We start from the raw sequence: 16,659 nt of genomic DNA, 5'->3' as shown, positions 1-16,659 counted from the left end.
TTCCCTTGGGAAGAGAGGAGTTGGAGTTCTGTCAAGGTCACTTCTAAGAGGAAGCTGTTTTTTCATGTTTATCTTCAGAGAGCAACCAATAAATGGACGTCGGAGTTCCCGAGTCCGGACAGAGATCGCGGGTCACGTCTTTCATTTAAAAAAACACAACGCAGAATCAACCGGTCACATATACATTGCACATTGTCTTGTGTTGGGGCAAAATAACCTGCTGAGCACATCACATGGCAGTCACCTTATAATATAGTCAACTTTTAACACATAACACATACATGAGAATATAGTCAGGTCAGGGCCGGAGCCAGGGCCCCATATCTCCTCCCGGCAGATAGTAGACACTCAGACAATGCACCAGTCATCCTCAAGGACGGGAGGACCACAACGGATGAATGCTCTGAAGCTCTCCCCCGTAAGGAGGAACACAAGAAGATATACATGCATACACTAGAGCCTGGGAACCAAGGTCAAGTAAAAACACACAGAACCACACACATCTCAAACGCACACACCTCATCACGAGGAGATACAGCATAAAACTGTATCACTCTGAGACTCTTCACCTTCTTCCGAAGCAGACCTTCCACGGAGGCGAAGCTCCGGACGAACCATCAGCGCTGATTAGGGACTTAGACATATTCGATTTCTCACGCTTATGACTCTGTATAACCGTTGCCACTTTACTTAATAAATCCAAGGTCCTCGTGCCGATAGACTTTATTACCTCTCCGTCTCATTTCATCTGGTCCAGTAACTAGCCAGACCGTTTTTCCCAACAAATTGGTGACCCCGACGTGATTTTTTCTGAATTGGACCGCAACTGGGAAACGAGAGACGCAGAGCGGCACGGCCTCGGGACCCCGGAGAACCGGACCGATTCCTGCAGTCTCACCTCGCGATCGCCCAACAAAAGGTAGGCAGAACCTGTTGATAAAATCCAAACTCTGCATAGTTATATAGGAACCACATTAGGAGATGAGACTGTGAGAACGGTTCGCTACGGGATATCTCGTGGGGACTAATAGGACTGCACCCCAGCATTTCCCCGTAAAACCCGATTGACCCCGAATGCGTGACACATCGAATATCGGCTCGTTGCATGGTGAAAGAATACCCTCGAGACCATAGGGCCTATAAGAATCGGTCAGTGATACAAGACTACCGATGGCCAAAATAATATATGCCTGAGCCATTGAGTGGACTCAGAGGGATGCCTGGGCCGGGTTCGGAACCCAGATGGAATATATGCCTGAGCCATTGAGTGGACTCAGAGGGATGCCTGGGCCGGGTTCGGAACCCAGATGGAATATATGCCTGAGCCATTGAGTGGACTCAGAGGGATGCCTGGGCCGGGTTCGGAACCCAGATGGAATTAATGCCTGAGCCATTGAGTGGACTCAGAGGGATGCCTGGGCCGGGTTCGGAACCCAGATGGAATATATGCCTGAGCCATTGAGTGGACTCAGAGGGATGCCTGGGCCGGGTTCGGAACCCAGATGGAATATATGCCTGAGCCATTGAGTGGACTCAGAGGGATGCCTGGGCCGGGTTCGGAACCCAGATGGAATATATGCCTGAGCCATTGAGTGGACTCAGAGGGATGCCTGGGCCGGGTTCGGAACCCAGATGGAATATATGCCTGAGCCATTGAGTGGACTCAGAGGGATGCCTGGGCCGGGTTCGGAACCCAGATGGAATTAATGCCTGAGCCATTGAGTGGACTCAGAGGGATGCCTGGGCCGGGTTCGGAACCCAGATGGAATATATGCCTGAGCCATTGAGTGGACTCAGAGGGATGCCTGGGCCGGGTTCGGAACCCAGATGGAATAATCTGTGTATTAAATAATTCTATGTGGTGAGAAGTTTAGAGTCCTTTATCAGGGTTAAAGTCCCTTTGCAAAGGAAACAGTGTGTGTATGCGCGAGAATAAGAGAGAGAGAGACGGAGTGGCTGTGTGTGTGTGTGTGTGTGTGTGTAAGAGGCCCAGAGAGAGAGAAAGAAAGAGAGCGAGCGTATTTTTGGGCCGGCTAAAATATGGAAATATGTGTGCAACGCTTGCTTGCTTTGCTATGCTTAACGCTATTCTGCTGCGTCTGATGATCGTGGGTGCGGGACACAGAATGAGAAGTCTGTCGATATGTTTCTGGGTGCGTCTGCGAGAAAGAGGGAATCTGTGAGTGAATCAGTGGGTGTGTATGCGTGATAATCTGTGAGTGAATCAGTGGGTGTGTATGCGTGATCCGCTCTATCTTTGTCCGTTAAAACGGGTAAATGTAGGAATAGATAGATTGATAATAATGAATAAATGTCTCTCTGACGTATTGCGTTGCTCTATGGCGTAACCAGCGGAAATAGATAAATTGACAATGATAAATAACCTTTTTTACTGTGTCGCTTCAATTTACTGTTTGAACCGTTAAAACTAGACCTAGACAAGTTGACAAGGATAAATGATATCTCTTTTACTGTGTTTCTTTGAATTACTGCCGGACCTGTCGCAATGATAAACCACAATACTAAACAACATCTCTTTGCCGCGTTGGTTGACGGTTTAGTCTGATTGACGCAGATTAATCAATAAAGATAGATAACGATTATTGGCTATAAAGAATATCTGGATGGATTGAATAACGTCTATAGGCCCTGTTGTTGTTTTTTGCTTCCCTCCCCCCTGTTTTTTCCTCCTTTTTCTCGTTCTCCTCCTCCAAGAGTGACAAAAGTTACCCCCTAGTCTCTCATCCGCTCTTGTGTGTTAGACAGGCCACACAGAGTTATAGCATCAGGGCCGCCATTTTTTGAGTTCTCTCGCTCAGTCCGAAGCCACACCTCCCCCTCCGCCAAAAGTTTAGCCACTCCAACCTTACCCTTCCCCAGCCATAGCGCCCCCCACTGGACAACTCCAACCTTGCCCTTCCCCAACTAGACTGCCCCCTACTGGACCACTCCAACCTTACCCTTCCCAAGCCACAGCGCCCCCCCCCACTGGACAACTCCAACTCTACCCTTCCCCAACTACAGCGCCCCCTGCCGGAACACTCCAACCTTACCCTTCCCAAGCCACAGCGCCCCCCACTGGACAACATCAATACCAATCCAACCCCGACTCTCGATCACCCCCTGCTAGAAGAATTATCCCGGTGAATAATAAAGATAAAAAGACAAACCTCCCCGCACCCGGCCTCCAGTGCAAAGGCGTCCACGACCCCGACCACCCCCACACCAGGCTGCTAAGGAACGGCGAACACACCCACCATGTCGGACGAGCAACGGACCAGAGCGGTGGGCTGGTTGTGCCTCAACGCTGAACCGGGAAAAATATTGAAAGGCCAAGACCGGAAGAAATGGGAGAACCGATGTGATGTCTACATTAAAACCTGGCAGAAAGAGGGCGTGATCCGAATGGGACCCCTCGACCACACCGGCCGGGCCGCCATACACGCGTACATTGGCAGCCAGTATGAGCGGGCAAAGGTCCGTCGCGACAATGCAGGAGCCAAGACGGGACGAAAGGATGCACTCGAAACCCTAGACCGGAAAAGACAAAAGAGAATCTTAGTATTAAAAGCATTGGCCTCTTGCCTCCCGCCCCACACCCTAAAACCAGCCCCCTCCTCCAGAAATCCCTTCCTAACGGACCAAGTAACCCCTACCCAACCGAGCCTGACAGCTTCACCTTATCCCTCCCTACCAAAGGCCGACGAGCAGGCCCGCCCACCTCCGTACAACCACTCCCTCCCCTATGCCCCGACCGACTTCCAGGTCCCCGGGTCCCCCCATCTCATGTGCCCAGTTATCGAAATAACCCACGCCACATCTCAGTCCCCGGTCACGGTGACCTGGCAAAGACCCCCTCCCCCGGAACCGGAACGAGCCAAAGAAGGGGTCCACTGCACAAGGACAAACCACCCACAAAGCAAGGAAAGCCCGAAGCTGACAACAGCTCCCTCCCCATGCCCGATGATACCAGGAAGGACCGGGCCATTGGGGCAAGAACCATCCAGCACCGAGAACTGGACACCCCCCTCCTCCAGCTACAGCCAAGCCCAGGCCCCCGAAACCAGGCCACCAACACCAGGGGAAGCCCAACCGGAAGCAGAAAGGATGCGTACGCGGATCGGCGTACCTGGCGCCAACACATTGGACTTGGCCTCCTTCCTGATCAACCTATCGTCTAAAGAAGAAGAAACGGAAGTGACAGTAGCAACAACAGAAATGAGAAGACACTCCGGGATTCCCCAGGGGAGACACGGAAGACACGAGGAAAGAGACGAAAGAGGTGAAGAAGACGCAGACACCGTGGAGTGGGACCCAGTGGGAACGAGATGGAAAGAAGAAGCGCTGGAAAGAATGTCCCTCAGCATCGAGACAGAAGTCCATCTCCTGTCTCGACAGCTGCGGGAAAGGAGCGAAGGCAGAGATCAGAGGTGGGGAAGAGGCGCAATCCACAGGACAATTGGCCCGGGCAGATCACAAGCCCGAAGTACCGCAACCCCGATCGCGACCCTGGCCATCACCAGCACTCCACAAGCCGGCCCCCCGACACAACGGAGCCAAGCCCTCGACCGCCGGACGAACCGCGACCTGGATGAGGGCCCAGGACTGATGTTCCCGCTAATGGACACCCCTGCAGGACGAGCGATGTACGTTCCCTGGACCCACCGCGACCTCAAGGGACTAGTGGAAGACCTTCCCCCGATCAAACAGGGGGCGGGCAAGTGGATCAGAAACCTCGAGCGACTGACCACAGCTGACCGGCTCACCATGGGGGACATCCGAGCGGTCCTCATGAGAGGAGAAGGACCCCGGGCAGTGAACCACGTGGAAACCGCAGCCAGAACCACCAGAGAACCGGACGACTCCCCTTTCGACCCCTTCCGCCCCATATGGTGGGAGGCCCTGAGGGGCCTATACCCCCCTCAGAACTCAGCAGCATGCATGACCGGCCTGAAAAGAAAACCCAGTGAATCAGCGGGCGAATACCTCACAAGAGCCACTGAACGATGGAAAGACGGATTCGGAACCCGACCAGGAGCCTCCGCCGCCACCGAGGCCATGTTCCGGATCGCGGTTGAGACGGGTCTCTGCACCAAGACCCGCGAAGGCCTCAAAACAGTGATTGGACTCGGAAGAATGAACGCCATGGACTGGGAGGAGGCCATTACACACCACGTGAACCTGGAGCAAGAACGGGAGGACGAGGACGTCAAAGAAGACCGCGACCTGAGGAAACGACTCTTGCGCATGGACGTCAAGAAAGCAACCCAGGAACACAACCGGGACAAGAAGGAGTCCAACAAAGACCACGCCTCCGAGATCATGCCCCTCGAAGTGGCCACGCCTCCGGCCCCGCTGCCTGCCCCCAACCCCTTGGTACAGCCCAGCGGACCCCCTCCGACCCAGATGCAAGCCCCTCCCGCTCAAGCATGGGGGCCCCAGTCCCCGCCGTACCCGTACCCGTACCCGTACCCATCGTATCCATACCCCACACACCCACCCTCGAACCCAGCAACACAGACGGGACCCGGGATGTATCAGAACCAACAGTCCAAACAAAGAGGCGGATTCAAATGGAGAGGAAGAGGCCGGACCCCAAACACAAACCCCCGGTCCTACCCCTGCTTCATTTGTGGGCTCATGGGACACTGGGCGAAGGAGTGCCCCCAAACGGGACAGCCAGCGATGCAACACGACCAACAGGATCATCAGCAGCAACCCGGCCCGACCCGCGGTAACCCTGGAAATGGACCGACACATGCCTCAAACCCCGGGACCCCGATGTACCCTCTCTGGGAGGACCCGGGATACAACGGCCAATATTGACGGGACCCGAGAGCCTCGAGAGGGACCCAGGTGGTGAACCTGGGAACGGGAGCCCCAATGGTGGACGGACTCGTAAACCAAACACCAATTCGTTTCATGGTCGACACCGGAGCCACAGTATCCACCATCGGGGACCTGAACCATGAAATCCCGCCCCTCTCCACTCGAACCCTGACTACCATGGGGTTCTCGGGAATAGAAAAGACCAACCCCTTCACCACCCCCTTGCCGCTCACCATCCTGGGACAAACCTTCTACCACTCCCTCCTATATGCCCCCAAGTGTCCCACCAACCTCATGGGTAGAGACATCCTGAGCAAAATCAACTGCCTCATCAGCTGTTCCCCCGAAGGGACTACCATGACGACAGAAGCCGACCAACCGCTCCAGATGATGCTGGTGCATGAACCCCCGCCCCGAAGCCCCCCGTCAGACGTATATTGGATCCGGAACATGACTACCCCGGACGGATTCAAGCCCCTAGAAGAAACATACCGAGAGTGGGCCCCCTGGATCCATCAACAGGGGGACTTCTACCCACCGCACGACCCCCTCCACACGACCCTCAATGTCCTTCGAGACCCAGACGAAAGCTACGACGAACAATGGAGACGCACCATGGAGGGAACCGGCCAGAAGTGCCTCTACGAAACAATGTTCATCGGACCTGAGGGGGTGGCGGCCCTCACCCTTCTCACCCCGGATCAAGAATATTGGTACCGCCTCAAACCCGAGTCCCGACCACACGTGACCCTGGCAGTAGCCAAGCACCACACGGCTATGAAGCTGGGGCCCATGGTCTGCCGAGCGACTCAAGTACGAGAGTGGGCCCCCACCGACAACCCACACATTCACCTAGCCCCTGACAAAGGCTTGATCCGGGTCTCCTTCCCCCAAACGGCCTCCTGGGGGGTGGCAGAACGAGTGGAGTGCGACCGACCGCTCGCCCCTGAGGAGGTCGACACCCCCAGCCCCCTGGAAGCCGAAGACCCCGACGTAAAGATCATGCTAGACGGCCTCCCTCAGAATCTCTGGGCCACCGGCGCCTACGACATGGGGTTTACCCCCCCAACACAACATCCAAATACCTCTCAAACCCGATCAAACCCCGATTCATCAGCCCCAATACAAGGTCAGACCCGAGGCAGAAGCAGGGATCACTGCCACCATACAGGGACTCAAAGAGGTAGGAGTGCTCCGGCCCTCTCAGTCCCTTTGGAACACCCCGATTCTCCCAGTGAAGAAGGCGGACGGACTCACGTGGAGGATGGCCCATGATCTCCGCCTAATAAACGACGCCACGGAAGGACCCCCCGAGAGGGTGCCAAACCCGCAGGTGGCGCTCCACGTGGTTAACCCCGACCACCTCTGGTTCTCTGCAATAGACCTGGCCAACGCCTTCTTCTGCATCCCCCTGAACAAAGACTCACAAGACATCTTCTCTTTTACCTGGAGGGGAGAAAAACTCACCTACACCCGAATGCCACAGGGGTACCGATCGACCCCCACCATATTCAACGACTGTGTGCGGAAGGACCTCAAGGACACTGTACTTCCCGACGGAGTGGTTATGGTTCAATATGTAGACGACATCCTGCTCGCCGCACCTACCAGACAAACCTGTGTGGATGCTACCAAGACCCTGCTCGAAACCCTAGGGAAAGCAGGGTACAAGGTCAAGCGGCCCAAACTACAGGCTGTCCGGCCCAGGGTGAAATTCCTGGGGAGGCTGATCGGAGAAGATACCAGAGACATGACCCAGGATACCCGAGAAACCATCCTGAATTACCCAAAACCCGCCACGGTTCGGCAAATGTTGGCCTTCCTGGGCCTGTGCAACTACAGCCGCCAGTACCTCCCGGAAATCACAGAGCGAACGTCCGAACTCCGCCAGATGGTCACCACAGCCGGGGCCCGAAACCTACGGGCCCCGCTGGAGTGGGACTCAGGAAAAGACACCGCCTTCCATCAGCTGAAACAGGCCCTCCACTCAGCCGCCGCCCTCCAAGCCCCCGACTATACGGCCCCCTTCCATCTGGACGTCACACAGAGAAACGGAAATGTAGCGGCCACCCTCTGGCAGGCAAAGCCCGGCACCCGAAGGATCCTCCACTATCACAGCTCGGCCCTACCCACTCCGGGCCTAGGACTCCCTCACTGTGCCAGACATCTCATGGCCATCGCCATCGCCCTACGGAAGACACAGTTCCTCACCATGAACAACCTCACGGTAGTGCACACCACCCACGGAGTCAAGGCTGCAGTGGAGAGCTCACTCTTCACCCTGTCGGTCGCCATTACCCTGATCCGGTTGACCGAGGCCCTGACAGATCCCTCGGTGAGCTACTCAACGAAAGGAGTAAATATGACCGGAGAGTATCCCGCAGACACAGACGGCACCCCCCACAACTGCGCGCCTCACATCCTGTCGGAACTCCGAGCACGACCAGACCTCCAAGGGACCCTCCCTCGCCCTGCAGCCTCTGACTTTGAGGACGAGCTCCCCTACACACTCCCAACCTACGCCTCCGAAGAGACACTCCCAGCCCCCGCCGACGACTGTGTCCCCGCCGAGCCGGACATCTACCCGTGAGTGCGAGTGGCCTCTCCAGATGCACGGCCCCGGCGTCCTGCTTCCATCACCGTCGGCTGACACCCCTTCCCTCTTCCCCCCCCCCCCCCCCGCCTGTGACGTGCTAGTAACCTCTCCAGGTGGGCTGCCCCATTCCCGTCCCCGCCAACGGCATCACCCCCCTCCCACCTGAAGCACCCACGACGCCCGGACCAGGGATCTGCGTTCCGGTACCAGGGGCTGCGGCCCGCTCCCTTACGGCTTGAGGGCACCCCTGGCTGTATTCGCTTCTGTACGCTTCACTGTTTTTAGCCGCTCCCATATCTATGCCCGCGTCTACGCAACCGACGCCGGGAACGTAAATGTTGTTGTTTATATCGCTGTCCCACTAGATGGAGCTCGGGGATTCACACGGGCGAGATTCCAGGGGCCTTGATTGCCCGTTTATCAGATGAGGTCCTGAGCGCAGTTGAATAAAAGGGTCTAATGCTCAGGTGGCGCCTTGCGACCACCTGCTCGTGATGACGCTCAGGACTATTCCATGGTTTCAGTTGTTCCCGTGCCCCGGGCCTACCCTGGATGCCCCATGCGTGTGATTGCTTGTTGTAACACGGCCAGTCAACTCCTCCTCACATCCTTAGTGTGTGGTCCTCTGGGGATGGGTTGAGGGGGATTGCCATTCGCTATCTTCGCTATTATTTAGGGACACGTTTCGTGGTTACATTTCTTTCCTGTGATCGTTAGTGTATTTGTGTGATTGTTGCATTTATATTGTTATTGTTTAATAATGTTATGATGGTAGTCCCGCGCTGGAGTCCTATCCCTCGTACCCCTAATGAGTAAAAGTCGTCTTGCGACGACTTGAGGGGGATATGTTGGGGCAAAATAACCTGCTGAGCACATCACATGGCAGTCACCTTATAATATAGTCAACTTTTAACACATAACACATACATGAGAATATAGTCAGGTCAGGGCCGGAGCCAGGGCCCCATATCTCCTCCCGGCAGATAGTAGACACTCAGACAATGCACCAGTCATCCTCAAGGACGGGAGGACCACAACGGATGAATGCTCTGAAGCTCTCCCCCGTAAGGAGGAACACAAGAAGATATACATGCATACACTAGAGCCTGGGAACCAAGGTCAAGTAAAAACACACAGAACCACACACATCTCAAACGCACACACCTCATCACGAGGAGATACAGCATAAAACTGTATCACTCTGAGACTCTTCACCTTCTTCCGAAGCAGACCTTCCACGGAGGCGAAGCTCCGGACGAACCATCAGCGCTGATTAGGGACTTAGACATATTCGATTTCTCACGCTTATGACTCTGTATAACCGTTGCCACTTTACTTAATAAATCCAAGGTCCTCGTGCCGATAGACTTTATTACCTCTCCGTCTCATTTCATCTGGTCCAGTAACTAGCCAGACCGTTTTTCCCAACACTTGCTGTGCGTGCAATACAATGTAAAGTTGTGTTGTTTGTTTTCGAGCTGGTTTGCTAAAGAGGCTAATGTAGCTAACAATTAACAACGACTAGAAAATTTCATGACACCATCACAAAGTTGAACGGGAACACTATAAATGTTCCTAGACCGGAAATTACGTCAACAGTGCAACTCGGGAGTCTGGCATCCGAGGATTCAGGAACACCATTAATGGTATGAAGCACGTATCAAAGCTTCGTTGTCGGACTGCCATCACTACCTTACACCGCACGACTTGGAGAGTTGCCTTTATTGAACACACACTTGATCACACACACATAAGTTACACAAAAACACACTCAACATAACCAATTAACACACACATCTCTATAGTGGTGTCAGACACGCAAACAACACACCACCACCTAGGTTACATTTACATTTACATTTAGGGAATTTAGCAGACGCTTTTATCCAAAGCGACTTACAGTAAGTGCATTTGTTACAGTAAGTGCATTTGTTACAATAAGTGCATTTGTTACAATAAGTACATTTGTCATAAGAAGTGAAACAATATATCGCTGTCGGTACAGTAAGGATGTTCATAGAACCAAGTGCAAGTTACTTGCACTTGGTTCTATGAACATCCTTTTTTTTTTCTGGGGGGGACAAAATGAATCTTGCCAAAAACTGACGGGGACGCGTCCCCGGCGTAATCGACGCCTATGTGCAAGTATTACAATCAGGTTAACGCCAACCCTTTAACCCCACACAATGTCTCTGCCGTAAAGGTCCTAGGAGGGCGCCAAAGGTCCAACTTGCGCGATTGTCCAAACCTCCCAGGATCCCTTGTGGCACACTGAACAGGGCGACCACGCCCACGGTCGCTACAATATATATACATAAAATAAATATTTGATTATAGTCTGATGGGATAAAAGAGTGTCTGAATCAGAGTGTGCTCCAGCAGCTAACCATGTCAAGTTTTGCACCATCCAGCCCTCACGTACACAGACCTCTCACCACAAGCTCAACACACACACAGTCTCACACCCACACACACCAACTGCTGTCTGCACTGTTGTTTTTAATTCCAAAAAAATAGATGCTGCGTTGTCAACCGTCCATGTTAGTGTCACTGAAAGCAGAACAACCAATGGCCGAGAAAACGTATTTATTGCACCGCCATCTCTACTCAGTCACCTGATGCAGAATTACTTAAATCCATCCAAAAATTATCATCTAAAAGATCTATCATCCAAATAAGACATAATTCTGTTTATCCCATGTATCCAGCAACAGTTACATCATGTGGGAGAGAGGCAAGATATATCATGTCATTAATTATTTTGAGTAAAGGAGGATGTGGTAAAGAGAGAATCTACTGAGAAAAAATAATGATGAAGAGTGAGTCTTTCCTCTCTTATCAGCTCTATAGTATAAACTCCAACTCTGGCATCTGGATAAATGAGTCCTGCAGGGCTGATCACCATAGTCCAGCCAAAACATGGACCTGAAGTCCATCAATACATTAGATACCATGACATTTATTCAGAACCCAATCAATACATTCTAAATCAATCAATACATTTAGAAGTCAGTAAATAGATTCTAAATCAATACATTTAGAAATCACTCAATGCAAATATAAAAAAGAATATTAAACACATAAAACACACAGAAATGTACGGAACCCATAAAGGGACATGGGCAAAATTGTTAGCGTTTCTCTTGAGCACGAGAAATTATCTGGTGCGTACGAGAAAGTATCTGGTGCGCACGAGAAAGTATCTCGTGGGCACGAGAAAATATCGAACGCATATCATTGGCAGTGTGTGTGTGTGTGTGCGTGTGTGTGAGTCTTTCTGTCTGTGTGTGTGTGTGTGTGTGTGTGTGTGGGTGTGTGTGTGTGTGTGTGCCAGTGACACCTCCAGTGATATGCGTACGATACTTTCTCGTGCTCACGAGATACTTTCTCGTGGGCACGACATATTTTCTCGTGCGCACAAGATACTTTCTCGTGCTCACCAGATACTTTCTCGTGCTCACGAGATACTTTCTCGTGCGCACCAGATGCTTTCTCGTGCTCACGAGAAACGTTAAAAAGATTTTTTTACCCCATGTCCCTTTACGGGTTCCGTAGAAATGCAATACATGTATAGAAAAATATACCCTTTACATGCACAAGTTGATCCAGGGTATGTCTTTCACATGAAATAATCTATATTGAAAAGTTGACATGTTGCACATTTATATTGAAATACATATACTTTTTTACTGATAAAAAATTGCACAAAGTTGGATTGATAACATGTTACAAACAATTTGATTAACATCACAACTACAGAACTACTTGTGGGCGAACAGGCAGGAGGAACTGAACACCAGACAACACACATCCTTCTGTCACTGCATGTGTGAGAGCTCACAAGAATCAGTCTGTCTGAGAACCAGTCGGTGTTATGAATCTATCGCTCAGTAGCATGTTATGAAGTCCAATGTTCTGTAAGTAGGATGTTATTAATCTATCCGTGCAATATTTAAAAATTCAATTTAATCTACAGTATCTCAACATTTCTATACTTAATATACATATATATATATATATATATATATATATATATATATATATATATATATATATATATATATACATTCTCTTTGGGTCACTTAATAGTAATGTATTTTTTATTTTATTTTTGATATATATCTTAACTATTTTACACATTCCTACTAATCATCAAGCAGGGCTGGATGATGTGATCATGAATTAACATTCATGGTGCTTTTCAGGGCTGACTTTAATCCTGGTCCTGCTGCACCTCACCCGGGGAAACAGTGAGTTTATACCATCTTACATGTATTGAATGACTGACTTCTAATTGTATTGATTGATTCTAAGGTTTATTTTGTTTTATAAATGTATTGATTAATCTATAATGTTTTCATTGACTTGTGTCTGCATGAATTTATTGTATTTAATATGTATCGATAGATTGATTTAGAAATGAATTGAAGGTTTTGATTGACTGATTTGTAAATGGATTGATTAATTTCTAATGTATTGATTGAGTTCTAAATGTATTGACTGAATACTTATGCATTGGTTGACCTATTTCTAAATGTATTGACTGAATTCTAATCTATTGGTTGACTACAGGTCCATGTTTCGGCCGGTCTCTGGGGATCAGCCCATGCAGAACTCAGTTCTTCAGGTTGGAGAGTTTGAAGTTATACTGCGGAGCTGATGAGCGTATAATGACTACCTCTACATCAGCTTGCTCTAAGAAGGGCCATGAATGTAATATTCCACTGGCAGGAGAACGACACACTGGCGCTTACTGGTGTGACTCTAACTCTGGAGAACGAGGGGAAGCGGTCAACATCACAGTGACTGGTATGTGCGTCTCTTTGTCACCAGTTGGTTCTCTCACTACATTATTCACAAATTATAAGGAAGTTTATCTGGCATGTGTTTAGTATAGAGCAAGTTTTATATATGAGCATATTTGTTGCAATGGATAACAACACATTCATTCTATTCAAATGACACATCTGTTTTTATGATTAAAGTTGGTCTTCATTTTCACACACACACACACACACACACACACACACACACACACACACACACACACACACACACACACACACACACACACAAACATACATGTCAATGATCCCTATGGACAAAGTCACCCCCTTTTTCACCTGGCATTTATTGTTCATCAACCTGTGTTGTGTTTCTACAGGAGGGTCTGTGATCCTAGAGAGTCCTGTCCACCCTGTACAAGAAGGAAGTCCTGTTACACTTCGCTGCCTGTCCTGCAAGAACTGCATTAAGGAGCTGGTTGTTGTGATCCCAATAAATCAGTCCTGTACCTTCTCCAGAGATGGGCAGCTCATTGGGGACGGTTTGACGGGAGGGATGAGTTTTGCTGCTGTCAACAGATCTCATGAAGGCCTCTACAAGTGTACCTTCTCTGGTGTTGAGTCTCCAGGGAGCTGGCTGGCTGTCAGAGGTGAGCTATCTGTTTGGTCTCCACATGGCAAAGTTCTACAGTCACATTAAAGGGGGACTGTCATGACGTCTGGGGCTAGCTAGCCTATATGCCATTGGTTATTATTTATCATGTAGCCTAATAACGGCTTAGTATTAGTTTAATATTAGCTTGCTTCAAATCAGTAGCCTGCTGTTGCAATATTAGACTACCATACACTGTATTTATCCTTTACCTTAACAACAAAGGCCTTATCATTTGAAAGTGTAGCCTATTGTTTGCTCTTGCTTTGGGTTGTCTCTGTTTCTTTTAGCAACGATAACGGAGGTAGTTAAGAATGGGGTTTCATCTTGTGAGTTTAAACGTTTGCGCTCAACTTTCTTAGAAAATAAGTTAGTCAGAACCTGACTTCCTTAATTTTGTCTTCTTTCCCTGTCTTTCTTCACCTTTCTCTTCTGAGAGCCAGACTTCAATTTATTTAAATTTGACTTTGACATATTGCCGCGTCTCCATCCAGATAATAAAATCGCACCGTAAGCAAGGTGAGATTCGCGGTGAAATCAGCGGTGTGGACTGAACCATTTCACACTTTTTGAAAGTGATGTTATCAGAGTAGTCACAGCAGTCTTTAATTTTAACAATAATACACCAATTTATTAAATTAATACTCCAAGCTTGCATTTAGATCTATATTCATCATGACATTTATTTTTGTTATTAAACAATTTGAACAACAATCAAAAAAGACTTAAAATTAGCGTCTGCTAAATGCCCTAAATGTAAAAAATGTAAATGTAAAATTAAAATAATAAAATAAAAATAAAATAAAAAATAAAAATCTAAACTTCGCATGGGCCCCCCTCTGCCTTGAGCCCCCCCAAGCCTGTCCCCCTTACACCCCCAGTCCGTCGGCCCTGCCGGCATCCATACGACTTTTGAATGGTTGAACCCCTGTTTGAACTGTCTCCTCTCTTTTTTTACACCTGGAATCTTTTTTAACTATGATTGATTGCTCCTCTACTTGGTACTATTTACTATTTATTCATCAGGCTTAGCAAAGATTTTTTATCATATGTCTAGTGTGGGCTGATGTTGTGTGTGTGTGTGTGTGTGTGTGTGTGTGTGTGTGTGTGTGTGTGTGTGGGGGGGGGGGTATATGAGTGTGTGTGTGTGTGTGTGTGTGTGTGTGTGTGTGTGTGTGTGTGTGTGTGTGGGGGGGGTGTATGAGTGTGTGTGTGTGTGTGTGTGTGTGTGTGGGGGGGGGTATATGAGTGTGTGTGTGTGTGTGTGTGTGTGTGTGTTTGTTTATTGTTTATTGTATGTACTGTTGGGTATGGACACACCCTGCTGCTCCTCCACATGTGAAGTATCTAATGGAAGAAAAAAGTTCTTTGAATTGAATTGAATGCTGAAAAGCACAGCAGGCTCGCTTGTCTTTCTTCTTATTATGTGGTCTCCTTTCCTCAGCAACCTCCTTCCCTCCCACCCCCGCCCCCGCCCCCCCCCCCCCACCCCTCATCATCTCCTCCCATTGGCCTCTGCTGGACCGCCCCTCCTCCTGATGGTTCTTCTGGGCGTGGGAGGATGCTGCTGGAGAAGAAGACGCAAAGGTAACCAATAAGTCTTCGTCCTCCACCTCCTCCTAATTCTCTCTAAATCAATTACACCTTCTCCTCCTCTACAACAACTCGGACTCATCCCCAGCAGAGTAACTTCTCCTCCTCCTCCTCCTCCTCCTCCTCCTCCTTCTTTCTAATATAACAAAAGAAAGATTTAATTCTTTATGTTTCAGAAGCTGAAGAAGCTGCCTTGGAGGATGTGATTTATGCGGATGTAGTGCAAAATAAAATGGAGAACAAAGGTCAGGAAACAAATACACACAAAGTGTAATTTTACAACAGGTTGTATTCCATTTCACCTTTCAGCACAATGTGTGAAAGGTGAAATGTTAATGTTGGGGATTTTGCATAATGCTTTTCATTTTACTTCAAAAAGGAAAGAATGCTACGTTCTACGTCATATTACAATTATTAGGAATAATGTTTTTTGTGTTTGTTTAATGAGAAGAAACGTTCTGATGAATGGTTTGTTTATTTGTAGCTTAACCACAAATATGTGTTGCTAGTTCCAACAGATCGTTGCAGTCTGTTGCAGACACAAAATGTGAACAACTGTGGCTTCCTAATAAGAATTTTAAAAGATGATGAGATCAGTCCGTCCACATGCTTGAACACATTCAAAATCACTTGTGTATTGTGTTTGATTCTTACCATATACAGCTTTTAGTTTGGATCTTAGTGTAAATCATGGGGTTGAAGATCCGCTTGAGTTCACTGTGGTACCTGTGGTGCCGTTTGCCATTTGCCTGTGGTAACTACTGCTGGACACATGAGATAAACATATAATGTTGTCATCAGAAATAGAGATAAGAGATGTATCTAGTTTAGTTTGATGTGTTTTAGTTAGTCATCAGTTGTCTGACTACTAGGCGGATGGTTGAACTGTAAAATAAAGAAGACATTTTGTCAGATGTGGGTTGTTCTGCTTTCTACGTCAGTGGTTCTCAACCTTTCTGGGGCTGCTGAGGCCGAACATGACCCCAACAAGGCACACCAACTTTAAGTTTTAGGAAATGATTATTAAGATGCACACAAACACATTATTACTAGGATATCCTATCAGCAATATTTGCAATATTTCACCCAAAGCAGATTATCAATAACAAGTAAAATTCTTAGACTCTCTTAGAAACTGCATATTGCAGGCAATTTAATATTTGTCAAAATATGCATTTGAGAGGCACAATGTGATCAGGGTGTGA

At 48.9% G+C, this 16,659-nt stretch overlaps 1 protein-coding gene across 1 annotated transcript; it reads left to right on the top strand.

Annotated features, from left to right (window-relative positions):
• Positions 1–12,224: 12,224 nt before the first annotated feature.
• On the top strand, positions 12,225–16,380 carry LOC307091420 (high affinity immunoglobulin gamma Fc receptor I-like). The gene is made up of 6 exons (XM_079758389.1): positions 12,225–12,342; positions 12,631–12,675; positions 12,998–13,234; positions 13,590–13,859; positions 15,306–15,448; positions 15,631–16,380. Exons 1-5 carry the CDS (start codon positions 12,336–12,338, stop codon positions 15,398–15,400), a joined length of 654 nt encoding a protein of 217 aa, XP_079614515.1. The 5' UTR covers positions 12,225–12,335; the 3' UTR covers positions 15,401–15,448; positions 15,631–16,380.
• Positions 16,381–16,659: the final 279 nt, after the last annotated feature.

Source organism: Pollachius pollachius (assembly GCF_949987615.1).
Source record: "Pollachius pollachius genome assembly, chromosome: 20".
NCBI lineage: Eukaryota > Metazoa > Chordata > Actinopteri > Gadiformes > Gadidae > Pollachius > Pollachius pollachius.
The sequence above is the reverse complement of the archived record's forward strand: the minus strand, read 5'-3'. Positions and strand labels throughout refer to the sequence as shown.